The 17,570-nt window shown below is 42.2% G+C and overlaps 1 protein-coding gene across 1 annotated transcript; it reads right to left on the bottom strand.

Moving 5' to 3' along the window:
* Positions 1-12,220: 12,220 nt before the first annotated feature.
* LOC130935727 (translocator protein homolog) lies at positions 12,221-13,212 on the bottom strand. The gene has a single exon (XM_057865606.1). The coding sequence runs from the start codon at positions 13,108-13,110 to the stop codon at positions 12,535-12,537; it is 576 nt and encodes a 191-aa protein (XP_057721589.1). The 5' UTR covers positions 13,111-13,212; the 3' UTR covers positions 12,221-12,534.
* Between the last annotated feature and the right edge of the window lie 4,358 nt (positions 13,213-17,570).

Below are 17,570 nucleotides of genomic sequence, written 5' to 3' on the forward strand. Positions count from 1 at the left end.
CTTAGAAATACCTGATTGGTGTCAGTGTACTTATAGTGGTGAGCCAATAACCACCGTTGGTGTAGTGCCGTATCTTTAGGGCGTTAACCGTCCCATTATCTTGGGGAGGTTAAGATATGGCTTTATGAAGTGGTTGGAGAGATTTTCGGGGCGGTTACTCATTTGAATGAGTGTTTATCTGCCAGCTAATCTCATAACCGACTTCTTCATATTAAGTCGTGGTTGACACCGACTTTTATGGTGGAGGTCGGTGCCTTGCTAGGCTTAATCTATTGGATCAGGCCTTTTGATTGGACCTGGGCCCTTAGCATTGGGCCAGGGTATGAACAGTGCCCCTACTTGAGCCCAAGATCCTATTAAGGTTTGGGTTCAAGTATTCAACTCGGGTTCGCAGCCGACTTTCACGGGTTTTGAAACCGACGTGATTTTCGCGACCTTTTGTTTCTGACAGTTACGTCAATTCAAGCGTCGTGTCCGTTGAGGGATCATTTAGGGATTGAGGGCTTTGGTAACGGTGCAGTCTCATTAATGACTGCCTCGTTTTTACCATTATGCCCCTCAGCCTATTTATAAATACTTTCCCTCTCTTTCGTTTTTCCGTTTCTGCAATCTTTCAAACTTTTCTTTTTCCCTGCTCGTGCTGCATTCTTGTGTTCGAAGATTTCCGTTCTTTCCAACCTTCGTTTCTTCGGATAAAGGTTAGTTTTGTTTCTTCTATGTCATGCTTCGCATTTGCATGTTTTGTTTTGTGAGTAGATAGGTCGTCTTGTAGATTCTGGCTTCGCATCTCTCCTCTTTAGGGGCCGTGTTTTTTGATTTTTCTTTTTCTTTTTCTTTTTGTAGGTTTCTGCCCCTTTTCTTTGTATAAAAAATGGCTTCTGTAGATGTTCTTTCTTTGTGGGTTGATGACACTGTTCTTGGGGAGGAACCCCTGGTCGATGCTGAGTTTATCACTCATCTTTGTACTCACCACCGGCTCTGTACTTCGGAGGAGGACGAGCCAAAATATGAATTGATCACCCCGGGTCCTGAAGACCGGGTCTGTTTTGGGAGGGTTAATGAGGCAGTTCCTCATTTTTTCTTCATGTATGAATGTATGATCACCCGCTTGGGTGTTTTCCTTCCTTTCTCGGATTTTGAGATATCCGTTTTGCACCACTGTAAAGTTGCCCCTACTCAACTTCACCCCAATTCTTGGGGTTTTTTGAAGATCTACCAGTTTATTAGCCATGCTCTGGACTTTCCGACCTCTTTGAGGATTTTCTTCTTTTTTTTCCATATGACCAAGCCCTTTAGTGGGCTAAACAACAAACAGCAGTGGGTATCTTTCCGAGCCATACAAGGTCGGAGGATTTTCACCCTTTTTGACGAATCTTTTCATGACTTCAAAAACTATTTTTTTAAAGTTCAAGCCGTAGAGGGTCACCATCCCTTTTTCCTGGATGAGCATTCCTCCCCTCGTTTTCCCCTTTATTGGTTGCCGGCCTCCCCTTGTGAAAAGTATGGTCCAGATGACCTGGACGAGGTGGAGGCGGCTATTGTGGGGTTTTTCCGAGAAGCGTGGGGGAGGTCCCCATACTTGGATACCAGAAAAATCCTTCAAGGAACGCCGACCTTTGTTCAAACTCAATTAGGTAGTGCATGCATTCTTGATTTCCGAGTTGTTTTTACCGACTTTGAACATTACCGACTTGAACATTATTGACTTATGACTGTTGGTCGTTTTTCTTGTAGATATGGCAAAGAAGAATGCTCAGGAGGCTTACCAAAGGGTCCAGGAGGCTAAGGCGAAGTCCCGGGCTAGATCGGGAGGTGCTAGGGCGATCACCTCTCCTCCTCCTCTTCCTCCTCCTCCTACAAATACTGGGACTCCCTCTCAACCTATTGTTATTTCTTCCTTGAGTTTGTCTTGACCACCCCCTTCTGCCCAAATTCTCTCCGAGCCAGAGAAGAAGAAACGCAAGACTTCAGAGTCTGGCCCTTCTTCTTTTGATGGTGGGGTTAAGGCGGATGCTTCGGCATTCGTCCGAAAGAACATCTATCCTTTTATAAATATGGATGATGTTTCTGTTCGAAACCACCTCACCACCATGGCCGAGGAGAGTTTTAGGACAGCGGGTGTTTGTGGCAAACTTTTGGACATTTTCGAGAAGACTCCCCTTAGCTCTTTGGGGGCATCCTCGAAGGTTGAGGAGTTGGAGGGGAGGATTCTTCTTTACGAAAAACATGAGAAGGAGTTGAAGGAGGAGAGAGATAAGTTGAAGAAGGAGAGGGATCACCTTAAGGAGGAGGAGGGTAAGCTGCGGGCTCAATGCACTTTGGAGGCGAATTTGAGGAAGACGGCACAAGACAGCTATCACAGTTTATTTCAAGATATTGTGGCCGTGAGGAAGGACTTACTGAATTCTCGGAACGCATACGCCGAGTTGGAGGACTCTATTGCCGATGGTGCCGAGGAGTCTTGGAGAATTTTCTTGGAACAAGTCAGAGTTATCGCTCCCGACTTGGATCTTTCTCCTCTACATCATGACAAGGTAGTTATTGATGGCGCCATCGTGTATCCTCCTGTCCCCGAGGTTGTCTCTGAGTCAGATTTGAAGACTCGGGGGCAGAGGATTATTGAGTTTCCTCCTCGAGATCCTCCGAGTTCGTCCTCCGTTCCTCCGACTTCCTCTTCAGCTCCTCCTCCTGGTCCTGGTGGTGGTGGTTCCTCTACTCCTTTGAAGAAGTGATTTTTTATTTCTATGGCTATATGGGGGCCCGGCTTGTGGGTCCCCCCTTTTTTAAACTCATTTATTGTTGTTGGTTTGTGTGAACAATTTTTGGCCTTTTAAGGCCGTAAACAAAATGTTTTGTTCGGTGCCCTTTTTTGGATAAGGGTTTTAAGTTACCTTTTGCGTGTATGCTTTTCTGGTTTTCCTGAATTCCCCTTAGCTTTTTCTTTGAAAACCTTTTGTTTGAGGACTTTTTAGGCGTCCTTGAAACTTCTCCTTAGGTTTTCCTATCTCTTTTTGTTATTCCTCATACTCAGCTTTTGTTTTAGCGAGTTCTCATGACTTAGGTTATTTTTGCGATGCGTTTTTCCTCTACTCGGTTTTACACTTCGATCTATGGATCGAAATATTTCCAAGTTTTCATACTCAGGATCTCGTTCCGACTTATGAGTCGGATTGTTTCCCGAGTTTTTACGATCAACTCGTATAACCTCTTTACACCGACCTGTACCTCGTCGTTTTATCCTGACGACCATCTAGGTCGATTCATGGGATTTTCACGTTTTGTCGAGCTTAAGTCGGCGCGTTTCGTAGAAAGACTTAGAAAAATAAAGGAGGATATTTGTAAGAGATATTATAAATGAATAAAGTTCTTTATCGATTGGGGAGGTACCTTCTTTCGCTACTAAGGGCTTTGATAGTCTGTTCCCTTAGTCTCTACTATGATGCCTCGTTAAAAACCCTTCTCCAGAAAAAACCCTTTTGGGAAAAAAATCATGAAGTTGGGAAAAGAGTACATCAGGGAGTAGAGTTCGCTTTTAACTATAGTACCTTTTTAAATTACAAGCATGCCACGACCTTGGTAGCTCAGTGCCATTTAGGTCGGTTACTTTATAATAACCTTTCCCTAACACTTCCTTGATCTTGTATGGCCCCTTCCAATTTGCGGCGAGCTTTCCTTCTCCTGATTTGTTGACTCCGATGTCGTTCCTGATTAGGACCAAGTCGTCTAGGGCAAATGTTCTTCGAATGACTTTCTTGTTGTACCTGGCAGTCATCCTTTGTTTTAATGCCGCTTCTTTTATTTGGGCCCCTTCTCGGACTTCGGGGAGCAAGTCGAGCTCCTCTTTGTGCCCCTGTATGTTTCCGACCTCGTCATGGAGAATTACCCTTGGGCTTTGCTCATTGATTTCTATTGGAATCATGGCTTCCACGCTGTAGACTAGTCGGAAGGGTGTTTCTCCCGTGGCGGATTGGGGAGTTGTCCTATAAGCCCATAGCACCTGAGGAAGCTCTTCAGCCCAAGCTCCCTTTGCTTCCTGTAGCCTCTTCTTGAGTCCTGCCAGTATGACCTTGTTAGCTGCCTCGGCTTGCCCATTGGCTTGTGGGTGCTCCACCGAGGTGAATTGGTGCTTGATTTTCATACTGGCTACTAGACTTCTGAAGGTGGCATCGGTAAATTGAGTTCCATTGTCTGTGGTAATGGAATAAGGTATTACATACCTTGTGATGATGTTTTTGTAGAGGAACCTGCGACTTCTTTGAGCGGTGATGGTGGCTAGTGGTTCGGCTTCTATCCACTTTGTGAAGTAGTCTATTCCTACGATTAAGTATTTGACTTGCCCTGGTTCTTGGGGAAAAGGACCTAGCAAATCCATTCCCCATTTTGCAAAGGGCCAGGGGGAAGTGATACTGATGAGCTCTTCTGGTGGAGCTACGTGGAAATTTGCATGCATCTGGCATGGCTGGCACTTTTTCACAAAGTCTGTGGCATCCTTTTGCAAGGTCGGCCAATAGAATCCTGCTCGGATTACTTTCCTAGCGAGTGACCTTGCTCCTAGATGGTTTCCGCAGATCCCACTATGTACCTCCTCCAACACCTCGGTGGTCCTTGAGGTCGGTACGCACTTTAATAATGGCGTTGATATCCCTCTTCTGTAAAGGACATTTCTCACCAGGGTATAGTGTTGTGCTTCCCTTCGGATCTTTTTGGCTTCTTTTTCCTCTTTAGGGAGGATGTCGAATTTCAGGTATTCGACTAAGGGATTCATCCATCCGAGGTTTAAACCGACTACCTCAAGTGTCTCTTGTTTATCTTCTGTTTTTGCTACCGAGGGTTCTTGAAGGGTTTCTTGAATCAGGCTTCTGTTGTTTCCTCCTGGTTTGGTACTTGCTAATTTGGAGAGGGCGTCCGCTCTACTATTTAGATCCCGAGTTATGTGTTTGACCTCGGTTTCTGCGAAGCGCCCGAGGTGCTCCAAGGTTTTCTCCAAGTACCTTTTCATATTAGGGTCCTTTGCCTGATACTCTCCGCTTATTTGGGAGGTCACCACCTGTGAGTCGCTGTAGATCGCTACCTTTGTGGCACCAACTTCCTCTGCTAGTTTTAACCCAGCAATCAAGGCTTCATATTCTGCCTGATTGTTCGAGGCCGGGAATTCAAATTTTAAGGAGACCTCTATTTGGGTTCCTTTTTCATCTACCAATATTATGCCTGCGCCGCTCCCTGTTTTGTTGGAAGATCCGTCTACATAGAGTTCCCATGTAGTCGGTTTTTCTTCTTGTTCTCCTGCATATTCTGCAACGAAGTCGGCGAGGCATTGGGCTTTAATTGCTGTCCGAGTTTCATATCTCAGATCGAACTCGGAGAGTTCTATCGCCCATTGAACCATTCTCCCTGCAATATCCGTCTTTTGGAGGATTTGCTTCATGGGTTGGTTTGTGCGGACTCTTATTGTGTGAGCCTGGAAGTAAGGTCGCAACCTTCGCGAGGCTATCACTAAGGAGTAGGCAAACTTCTCAAGTTTGTGATACCTTAGTTCGGGGCCCTGTAGTACCTTACTGATGAAATAGACCGGGTGTTGTTCGACCTCGTCTTCTCTGATCAGGGCTGATGAGACAGCCCTGTTTGCTACGGATAGGTATAGAACGAGGTCCTTTCCCGGTATTGGTCGAGTTAAAATAGGAGGTTGGCTTAAGAATTTTTTGAACTCTTGGAACGCCTCCTCGCATTCCGGAGTCCATTCAAATTGGCATCCCTTCCTTAATAAGGAAAACAATGGAAGGGATTTTAGTGCCGATCCAGCCAAAAATCTGGAGAGGGCTGCAAGTCGGCCATTGAGCTGTTGAACTTTCCTCAAGCAAGTCGGGCTTTTCATTTCTAGGATGGCTCTGCATTTATCGGGATTGGCCTCAATCCCCCTCTGTGTTAGCATGAATCCTAGAAATTTCCCTGCCTCGACTGCGAAGGCGCACTTTGCAGGATTTAGCCTCATCCCATGCAACCTTATAGTGTCAAAGACTTGTGAGAGGTCGGTTAAGAGGTCGACCTCTTCCTTGGTTTTTACTAGCATGTCGTCGACGAATACTTCCATTAAGCTCCCTAGGTGGGGTGAAAACACTTTATTCATCAGCCTTTGATACGTGGCTCCTGCATTCTTTAGCCCGAATGGCATGACCACGTAGCAATAATTGGCTCGGGGTGTGATGAACGATGTTTTCTCCTGGTCGGGCTCGTGCATCGGGATTTGGTTATATCCCGAGTAGGCGTCCATGAATGATAAGTATTGGTATCCCGAGCTGGAGTCCACCAGGGTGTCAATACTTGGTAGGGGATAAGGGTCCTTAGGACATGCCTTATTCAAGTCGGTATAGTCTACGCACATTCTCCATTTACCGTTCTGTTTTTTAACTAGCACTACTTTGGCTAGCTATGTTGGGTATTTAACTTCTCTAATAAAGCCGGCTTCCAGGAGCGCCTGTACTTGTTCTTCTACTATTAAGGCTCGTTCTGGGCCGAGCTTGCGTCTTCTTTGCTGTACAGGTCGGGATCCCGGGTAAACCGAGAGCCTGTGGGACATGAGCTCGGGATCAATCCCGGGCATGTCGGAAGCCTTCCATGCGAAGAGGTCGGAATTAGCTCTTAGGAGTTCACCCAACCTTTGTTTTAGGGTTTTCCCTAGGTTGGCTCCTATGTAAGTGTTTTTTCCTTCCTCCCCACCGACTTGTATCTCCTCGGTTTTTCCTCCCGGCTGGGGTCGCAGCTCTTCTCTGGCCCTCGCGCCTCCGAGCTCTATGGTGTGGACTTCTTTGCCCTTTCCTCTCAGACTTAGGCTCTCATTGTAGCATTTTCTTGCCAATTTTTGATCTCCCTTCACCGTTGCTATTCCTCCTGGGGTTGGGAATTTCATGCAAAGGTGGGGAGTAGATACCACTGCTCCGAGGCGGTTAAGGGTAGTCCTGCCGATTAAGGCATTGTAGGCTGACCCTTCATCTATGACTATAAAGTCTATGCTCAGAGTCCTTGATTTTTCCCCTTTTCCAAAAGTGGTGTGAAGGGGTAAGAATCCCAGTGGTTTTATTGGCGTATCCCCCAATCCGTATAGGGTGTCGGGGTAGGCTCTCAACTCTTTTTCATCTAACCCTAGCTTGTCGAAGGCGGGCTTGAAAAGGATGTCCGCCGAGCTTCCTTGGTCTACTAGGGTTCTGTGGAGATGGGCGTTAGCTAGGATCATAGTTATCACCACGGGATCATCATGCCCGGGGATTATCCCTTGCCCATCTTCTTTTGTGAATGAGATGGTGGGGAAGTCGGGTGTCTCTTCCTCGACTTGGTAGACCCTTTTTAGATGTCTTTTGCGAGAGGATTTAGTGAGGCCCCCTCCCGCAAATCCTCCTGAGATCATATGAATATGTCTCTCTGGAGTCTGTGGTGGTGGGTCTCTTCTATCCATGTCATCTCGCTTCCTCTTTCCATGGGTGTCCGACCTTTCCATGAGATATCTATCGAGCCGACCTTCTCTGGCCAGCTTTTCTATCACATTTTTAAGGTCGTAACAGTCGTTGGTGGAGTGACCATATATTTTATGGTACTCGCAGTAATCGCTGCGGCTTCCCCCTCTTTTGTTTTTAATAGGTCTAGGGGGTGGCAGCCTTTCAGTGTGGCAAATCTCTCTGTATACATCCACTATAGAAGTTTTGAGAGGAGTATAAGAGTGATATTTTCTGGGCCTCTCGAGACCGATTTCTTCCTTTTTCTTGACTTCCCTTTCCCTCTCCTTGGATGAGGGAGGGGGTCCGGGTCGCCAACTCAGGTCTCTTAATTTCGCATTCTCTTCCATATTGATGTACTTCTCGGCCCTTTCTTGTACATCACTTAAAGAAACGGGGTGCCTTTTAGATATGGACTGTGAGAAGGGACCTTCTCTGAGCCCATTGACTAGCCCCATTATGACTGCCTCTGTGGGCAGGTCTTGGATCTCCAAACATGCCTTATTGAACCTTTCCATATAGGCTCGCAAAGATTCTCTGACCTCCTGTTTTACTCCCAGGAAGCTCGGTGCATGTTTTACCTTATCTTTCTGAATTGAAAACCTCATCAAAAACTTCCTTGAGAGGTCTTCAAAGCTGGTGATTGATCTTGGTGGGAAGCTATCGAACCACTTCATTGCCGCTTTTGATAAAGTGGTCGGGAAAGCTTTGCATCTCGTAGCGTCGGAGGCATCAGCTAGATACATCCGACTTTTGAAGTTGCTTAGATGATGCTTTGGATCTGTGGTCCCATCATAGAGGTCCATATCGGGGCTTTTAAAGTTTCTAGGAACTTTTGCCCTCATTATGTCCTCGCTGAAAGGGTCCTCTCCACCCGGGAATTGATCTTCTTGGTCGTCGCGAGAGTTGTGACTCTTGAGGGAGGACTCTAGCTGTAAGAGTTTTCTCTCTAACTCTTTTCGCCGTTCCATCTCCTCTTTAAGGTACCTTTCAGTTTCTTTCTGCTTCTCCCGCTCTTGCTCCAATTGTTCTAAGCGACTGTGGACTAAACCCATTAATTCAGTTACGTGGGACGGTCCACCTTTTCCCGATTCTCGCTCATCTGAGGGGTTTGCCTTCGGGTTTTTTACCCCGGAGGTGCCTTCTCCATGTTGATCATTAACTTCCTGGTGGAAGGTTAAATCCACATTGTCGTTACCTGCGTTCGGGTTCTCTTCTTCGGAATCCGTTTCCGCACGGACTTCCTCGTGGGATCTATCCGCCATTAATGGATGATCTCTCGGGTCCCCGGCAACGGCGCCAATGTTACGGTGGGTAACCGGAGATTAATAGGATGGATGACGTTTGATGGCCCAAGTGTATGAAGGAGGAGAACTCCGGGTGTGTCTGTAACTTGGGAGGCTCCGTCCGACTTGCTCGCGTGCAGGAATGGGGGGTGGTACCTGCAAAGACACTCCGATGCCTAAGTTAGCAAGGGTGTGAGTAGGTCTAGAGAGTATTGGGCTTAGAAATACCTGATTGGTGTCAGTGTACTTATAGTGGTGAGCCAATAACCACCGTTGGTGTAGTGCCGTATCTTTAGGGCGTTAACCGTCCCATTATCTTGGGGAGGTTAAGATATGGCTTTATGAAGTGGTTGGAGAGATTTTCGGGGCGGTTACTCATTTGAATGAGTGTTTATCTGCCAGCTAATCTCATAACCGACTTCTTCATATTAAGTCGTGGTTGACACCGACTTTTATGGTGGAGGTCGGTGCCTTGCTAGGCTTAATCTATTGGATCAGGCCTTTTGATTGGACCTGGGCCCTTAGCATTGGGCCAGGGTATGAACAACCATCTATATATAAATTAATTAAGGACTAGACTATTGGCTAAAAATAATAAAAGCGGCTTTATAGTATTTTTCAGTTATAAAAATTACTTGAGTTATGATTGTAAGAATATTTGCAATGAAATATTGAGTTAATAGTCAAAATAATTTTTTAGAGATATTTCGATTTCTATTTTTGTCTCCGAAAAAATAAATTAATCAAATTTAGCCTTGAAAGATAATCAACCTGATCATGTTAATCCTTCTATTATTTTTCTTACTGTCGGCGCTAACAGAAAATAATGTAGCAGTTACATTTTTTTTGTCAAGTCTGGAACCAAGGTAGGCCCAAACCCGAAAAAACGAACCCTAACCACTATCCGACCCGATCCCTACTAGAACTCCCTCATTGATTGTCTTCTCCTACTCCTTCATGGTGAAACACTGCGCGAATCCTCCATTCTCCCTGGCAACGGCTCTGCTGCCATTGCTTCGGTTATGGTCGGTTCTGTTGCCGCCGACGACTCTACTTCCGTTGCCTCCACCCATGCCTCTGCTCCCGCTATTAGGGGTGGCAACGGGGCGGGTAGGGGCGGGTTTTTGCTCTACCCGACCCCGCCCCGCCATACAACAACCCACATAGAACCCGCCCCCGCTTCTACCCGCGGGTAGTAAAACGTTGAACCCTAACCCGCCCCTGCGGGTATCCGCCCCGCCCCTACCCGCCCCTATAATTATTAAAATCCAATAAATAAAATTAAATTTCAAAATTTATATAACTATCATCACATACACAGCATAAATTAAAGTAAAAATTTAAATATGATACAATATTATTAATCATTTACTAATTATTTTACATATATTATACATATTATATATTAAAATTATATATATAGCGGGGCGGGTAGGGACGGGTATTACCTAAACTCGATCCCGCTCCGCCCATCCCAAGAACCCGCTCCGCTAAAAATTCGCTCCGGTGCGGGACGGGTAATTACCCGCTTCAGCGGGTAGGGGTGGGGTGGGTACCTGCAGATTCGGGTAGTATTGCCATCCTTACCCGCTATTGACACCTCTGCTAGCGCTGCTACTGCTGACGTCTTTGTTGCTGTTGTGAACGCTTCTGCTGCCTCTGCTGACTCCGCTTCTGGCACCGATAACTCTGCTGCTACCTCCGAAATTAGCTCCTTTCTCCGCTTCACTTCTGCTGTTGCACTCACATAGTAGCTATGTTTCCAACTCCTTCATGTGAAGAAGGAAGAACGATGAAAAAAGTGTTTTGTGAAATACCCCAAATGAAAATGATACCATTATTCTGGCCGAAGACGACGGATTTGAATTGAAAGTGGTGACAGCACCATCATTAGTTGAAGTGATTATACTTAGCATTAGAACTTCAGGATCGACCACCAGAGTGGTGATTGGAATGCTTGAAGCTACCCAAAGGAGTGATGTGACCAATTCGTGAAGCTAGATTTATTGTCATTGCAATACTTGTTCTCTTTTAATTTACTTTTTCATTAAACTTAACCCCATTTTTTCATGCATATATCTACTTTTTATTGATAAATCAAGAAAAAAGAAGGACAAATTTTCAATTAATAAAACAGAGTTCTTATTGTTATCATCATTAATGTCATGATCTATTACTGTGTTTGACCAAGCATTGATAAAAGCTCTTGATTTATCACATTGAAAAGTTTCTATAAAAATCAGAATAGAATTAATAAAAGTTGAAGAGTGTTTATTGTGTTGTTGATCTAGCACATTTCAAATTCTAAAACGGACATACTAACAATGCTCTATGATTACTGATTGCAGATAATATCGCAATCTTCTTCATTTTCGGATGATATCACGATCTTCTTCGTGACCATGGGTTAAAAAAGCAGAGAATAAGAGTGAGAGTGAAAAAAAATCTCGCATCATTTTAAGTGTGAAACGATATCGTTTATTATGCTGTGCTGGCATTTTACATTTTAAGTAAGCAAATTATAACGATAGTGTCAAAAAATTAATGAAAAAATAAACATGATTTAAAAAAATTTATTTAAAAATTAATTTAATTAAAAAATCATTCAAAAAAAATGAAAAATACATCAACGAATTTGACTATTAAATCATGAAATATTTTTAGAGTATCAATACTTTTAAAAAATAAATTAATTTAAAATAAAAATCTATATTAAAATTAATTTATGAAAGAAAATCAGTATCATTTTAAAAAAATTTAATTTTTCTAATTCTTATAATTTCGTAAAATTTTTAATTAAGTATTTATATTTTTTTCAATTTGATCCTGCACCAAAATTAATTTAATTGTATAAAGACTCAATTAAAAAAAATTAATAAAAAGACCCAAATAAAAAAGATCAATTAAATCTCTCTATTTTTTTAATTTGATCCTGTACCAAAATTAATTTAATTGTATAAAAACTCAATTAAAAAAAATTAGTACAAAATTGAAATAAAAAAATACATATATAAAAACCTAATTACCAAAAAAAATTCGATGCAAAAATTCAATTAAAAAATTAAAAAAATATAAAATCTAATTAAAAATTTCACAAACTTATAAAATAATTAAATCTTTTAAAAAATATAGTATCACTTTAATAAAAAAATTCAATAAATTTTTTTTACTCTTACAATTATATAGATATTATAGATAAACTAATTAAAAATAATATAAAATTTTAATTGAATTAATACTTAGAAAAACAAATTGCACTTTTAGTTTTAAATTATTGTTTACCACAGATGTTCTTATAAAACCTAAGATAAAATAAAATAAAATTAGTATTGAAAATGCTCTAAGTGCATATTGCAAATGGCAAATTTCCAGTTGAATTAAATCACATTTAATTAATTTGGTTCTACAAACACAAATTACACGAACCGCAAGTCTTTACCAGTAAAGGGGTTTCATTCATTCAGGGCATAGATTTTGTTTTATTCAAATCAAATCACAGAGAGAAAATTACAGACGCAGATCTAAACATTCAATAACGATTTAAAACACAATATTAGTAGTTCTTACCTCATAATAAGACAACTTTAAGCATATACATATTTAAGATTTACACACACACACAAAACTTACAAAGGAAACACAGCAGAACACCAAAAAAGCACAGGGAATATAATATTATTTAATATTTACAAGAGGGTCTTTGTATGAAGGTATCTAATTAAGAAAAAGTAATTGATCTGGTTACTCTCTAATTAAAAGTATGATTAGGCAGAAAGGAGCTTAAGATTTACAATGGAGAGAAAAGCGGTCCAAGCCAAACAAGGCTTTATCAAATCAGCAGCAACATGGTTGACCTGCTTAAACACACGCATGCACCCATACAGGCACCCAAACAGACCCAGGCACAGCACCATGCCCACCCTCGAAGCACCTGCACCGAACACAAGCGGGTCCCACAGAACCGTTAAGAGGAGCTGAGCCACGTAGAGCACCACAGCTACGGGGTGCCTGTGGAATCCTCCTTCGGCCCAAACCATCCAGGCCGAGAGGCCCATCAGGAAGCCCGAAGCGGGTAAAGTTAGGTGTAGGGCCCACGAGGGCGGGAACCAGAAGGGAGTCTTGTGATCCATGTGGTGGTTGGCACGTGACATGGAGCTCGATATGTATGCGGAGAAGAGAGTCAGCGACAAGGGGAGAATAACGGCAATCAGGAGTGACCTAAGACCGCGTTTGGCCATCGCCATTTTCTTGTCCCGTCTGGTTGTTGTTGTTGTTGTTCCTCCTCCTGCTTTGGTGTCTGCATCGTGTGTGACCCGGTGTTTGAGTTCTTGGGAAGCCATGGGAATGGAGGAAGAAGAAGAAGAAGAAGAAGAGCTTGAAAGCAATGAAGGAATATGGAAAAGGGGAGCGATTGGTTTTGGTTATAAGGTGAAGCGTGGAATTCTCTGGTGGGTGGAAGGCATAGAACAATGGCTTCAATGGGAACCATGCCGCGTGTTATTGCATGCCCGTGATGTGGAAGTGTGTGACAGCGACACGTGGTGCCGACGTAATATTATCGATTATCCTTGATTAAAAAAAAAGTAGAAACCAACAGCTGTTGTATGATGAGTCGATTGCGTTTGCCGACTAAACATCAAACACCATCATATATTCATATTATCCCTTTAGATTAATTTACTTCTTGCTGTGTTATCAAAAAGCCCTATTTAAATTTGTCACATTGCAAGAGAGTTTTATGAGTTAATATTCAATTTTGGCTCTTGAAAATTTTATTTCGATTTAATTTAACTTTTAAAGTTTTATATACTTGGTTTGCAACAGTTAAGATTTGAAGATGATGAGAGAGAGAGTAAGAGTGGAAAATATTGACTGGAATAGAGTTAGGAATTTACAAATAAAAGATTTTAGGATTTAGAATCAAGAAGAATATCATCGTTTAAAAAACGATTTTTTTACTGTTTTTGTCAATAATCTGCCACAAGATATTTTAAAAAAAGAACTTTATCACTTATTTCATTGGATAGGACGAATCAATGACATTTATCTTGTTCGAAAGGTAAAAAATGAAAAAGTTCTTTTGTTTGCGTTTGTTCGCTATACAACGAAAGGGGGACTCTGAAGACTATATCAGAAATGCATCAAACATGCATAAGGGGAAAGACAATCAACATAGGTGAGACTAAGTATAGAAGGCCAATAAAAGGGAAGAACACTGGGCTATGTAAGAGAGACATTGCAAGATCTGTTGAAGAAAGGAGGCAACCTCAGAGGAGAAAAAGGTCTTACAAGAGTGGAAGCAACGAAGAAGGATATTTTTGTCAATGACCCGCATGAGAATGGTTGGACGAAGAAGATTGAAGTCCCAATAGCAAAAGAGAACTTCGATTGGCTGCTGAGAAGCTTGGTCAGAGGAACGACGACGGCTATTGATTTCAAATCGTTAGAGAGAGCAATCAGCAAGAACTTCCCTCAGATTGTTGAAGTCAGAGAACTTGGAGTATATAAAGCCTTATTAGTCTTTTATTCTGTGAAGAACGCAGAGGAAGCTTATACCTTCAAAATGAATAGCTTTTTGCAATTCTTTCATAGCGTTTGGCGATGGGAGGAATCAGATCGCAGCGAGACTAGAAGAATCTGGTTAGAATGTTATGGAGTGCCCCTACATGTTTGGTCAGTGGATACATTCAACTCGATAGGCGACCTATGGGGAGAAGTAGTAAAATGTGATGAAATGACAAAGTCCGCCTTATCTTTCAGTGTTGGCCGAGTGTTAATTGACACTTGTGTGTTTGACATAATTAAGGAATGGGTGCATATCACTGTAGGCACTAGTGGCTTTGATGTCTTTGTAAAGAAGGTGGGTTGCGAGATATATGAAAAAAAATGCTTGACGGAAGAGGCAATCGTTAGGCCAACGTGTGGAAGCTCTAGTGCACATGGTGGTGGAATGGTGGCCATGGCGAGGGCGTGGGATCTAGCGGCTGAGCTGATCATGACACGAGCTAACGAAATTGTTGAAGATAAGGGTAGAATGGTAACATCAGATATTTTTTGAACGAAGGCAATCAAGAGCATTTAAATCCGTATCAACTGCAATGGATAACGGATACGTTCAGAATTAACGAAATTAATGGGGAGGTTAATTGTGAGAATTTTGATGATTCTGCGGAGATTGAATCGGAAAAAATGGCTACACAGGTTTACTTTGACAAAGGAAGTGGGTCCAAGAATTTTGAAGACAGGAACAAAGAACGGGAGGAGAAGGGAGTGGGTTTTACAAATAAGAAGGCCCAAAAGGAATGTTACAAGCCAACGCTACTCCTGGGCCATCAACTTGGTGGGCTGCCGTATCATGACCAATTAGGTCTGCCTATTCAACAAGATAAAGCTAAGGAAGCTGGGCCGGGTCGAATGCTGCTCATGGGATCCGGTTCGGTGCAGGCGGGGCCCTCCCTTGTGAATGATGCACAAGGCTGCACGAGTGGAGCACTTCAACTCTCACACGCTCCAGTTCACGCTGCTGCCAAGGACTGAGAGTCACGCTCCTTTGCGCTGCGATGTGGCGTCATGCGTACTCAAGGCTTGCGCATATTGGAAGTGTCGGACGAATGCCAAGCATGGGGCAGTGGTGGTATAACTGAGGAGATCTTGGTAGCACCGAACATGGTCAACGGGTATAACCAAGGGCTGGATGCGGAGGAGTTAGCTAAAGGAAGAATGAACCGGGCAAACCAGACAGGCCAAAAATTACAATTGCAAGAGAGGGAGAACGATGTGGTAGTAGAAGCAGGTGAAGACAAAGCTGTGGAACATGAGAATGTCAAAGAACGGGCTACTAAGGATGTTGGATCCGAAACAGGAGCAGAAGTCACAAATCAAATTGCTGACCAGAGGTTTACGGAGGAAGAACAGTTGGCTGAAAATAAGAAAACATGAAAGTTAGCCATGGAATCTGGTGCAGTTTTTTATGATGAAGAAGAAGACATTATGGCGATTTTACAAAGCCAAAATGAAGAACTTGCCGCAAAGAGAATGATGACAAAACAGAAAGAGAAAGCTAGGAGGAGTAGGCCCAAACAACATAGCAAGGTGTGTAAAAATTCAATTAAATGATTTATAGTTGCTGGAATGTTAGAGGACTAGGAGGGGATGGGAAGTTGAGTATGGTGAAAGAGTTGAAGAAAAAGTATAAATTAAATATGCTAGGTTTGATTGAAATTAATAGGGAGGTAATGGCTAAGTTTGATGTAGTACGTTTGTGGGGATGTGACACAGTGGGTTGGGATTATGTAGAATCGGTAAGTGCGTCTGGCAGCTTATTGTTAATGTGGAATGTTTTTTGTTTAAATGGTCGAACTGCTATAAAGGGGATGGTTGGCTATGTGTTGAAGGTTTGTTGACAAAAAATAACTTGAACTGTGTATTTTGCTTGGTGTATGGAGCACATACACAGAGGGAAAAACTGATGATGTGGGAGGAGTTGAGCTACATTGTGGACTTATGTCAAGTTCCATTTTGTTTCATGGGGACTTTAACGAGATACTAAGGTTGGAGGAAAGGAAAGGCGCTGTTACTCTGCCGGCTACGGCGGAAGATTTTAAAGAATTGGTGCAAGATTTATAGTTAGTGGATTTACCGTTAACTGATCAACAATTCACATGGTTTCGAGGTTGTTCTTGTAGCTGTATTGATAGGATTCTTGTCAGTATAGAGTGGCTTGAGGAGTTTCTAGATACTCGTTTGAAAGGGGGACCAAGAGGTCTATCAGATCACTACCCGTTGATTCTAGAAGATACAAGACTGAAGAACGAAACTCTCGCGCGATCTAGAATTTCACAATTAAATTCCCGTTGTAAGTACAGCTTCTAGACTGACAAGAATTTTTCTTACAAAAGTTTTTGTTGTCACAAGTAACAAACCCCTTTGAAATTGATAACCGAAGTATTTAAACCTCGGGTCATCTTCTCAAGGAATTACAGGGAGGTGTTCTTATTATTGGTTATGCAAAGGTATATTTTGAGGTTTTCAAAAGGGTTAAACAAGTAATGTAAAATAACAAGTCGTTAAAATAATAGTAAAACTCTTGGCAAGGTATGAGAACTGGAAGTCCTATCCCAGTTATCCTTATCAATTGTGATGGGAATTGGATTTTTCTCCCACTAAGTCAACCTTTAACTATGAAGGTAAGTCAAGTGAATAAATTAATTTTGATTCCTCAGGTCCTAGTCTTTCCTTGGGAAAGGCTAGAGTTATTGGAACTCGAATTAATTCTTGAAGAATTTCAATTTTTAATCAACAATGAGTTTGATAACTCAAGTGTCTCCAATGACTCAACCAAAGCCAAAAAGAAAAAATCTAAATAATTTATATAAATAAAAGAAAGCAATTATAATTCTAAAATACCTCAAATTATATTAAATGAAGATATCAATTCTAACATGGAAAAGTTCATAAATTAAATTGGGAAAATAAATAAAATGGAACATTGAATCTGGAACTTAGAAGAAATTGTAAGTTGAAATAATAAAAAATCCTAAATCCTTTAAGAGGAATCCTAATCCTAAATCCTAAGAGAGAGGAGAGAACCTCTCTCTCTGAAAACTACATCTAAATTATGAAAAGTGAATTATGAGTCGTCTCCCCTGAATGGATGCATTCCCTCACTTTATAGCCTCTAATATGTGTTTTCTGGGCCGAAAACTGGGTCAAAAACAACCAAGAAATCGCTGATTGTGAAATTTGATTCGTACAGGTCGCGGCAAAGTGACGCTAAGGCGTCGTCCACGCGTTTGCGTGG

Source organism: Arachis stenosperma, chromosome 6 (assembly GCF_014773155.1).
Source record: "Arachis stenosperma cultivar V10309 chromosome 6, arast.V10309.gnm1.PFL2, whole genome shotgun sequence".
Lineage (NCBI taxonomy): Eukaryota > Viridiplantae > Streptophyta > Magnoliopsida > Fabales > Fabaceae > Arachis > Arachis stenosperma.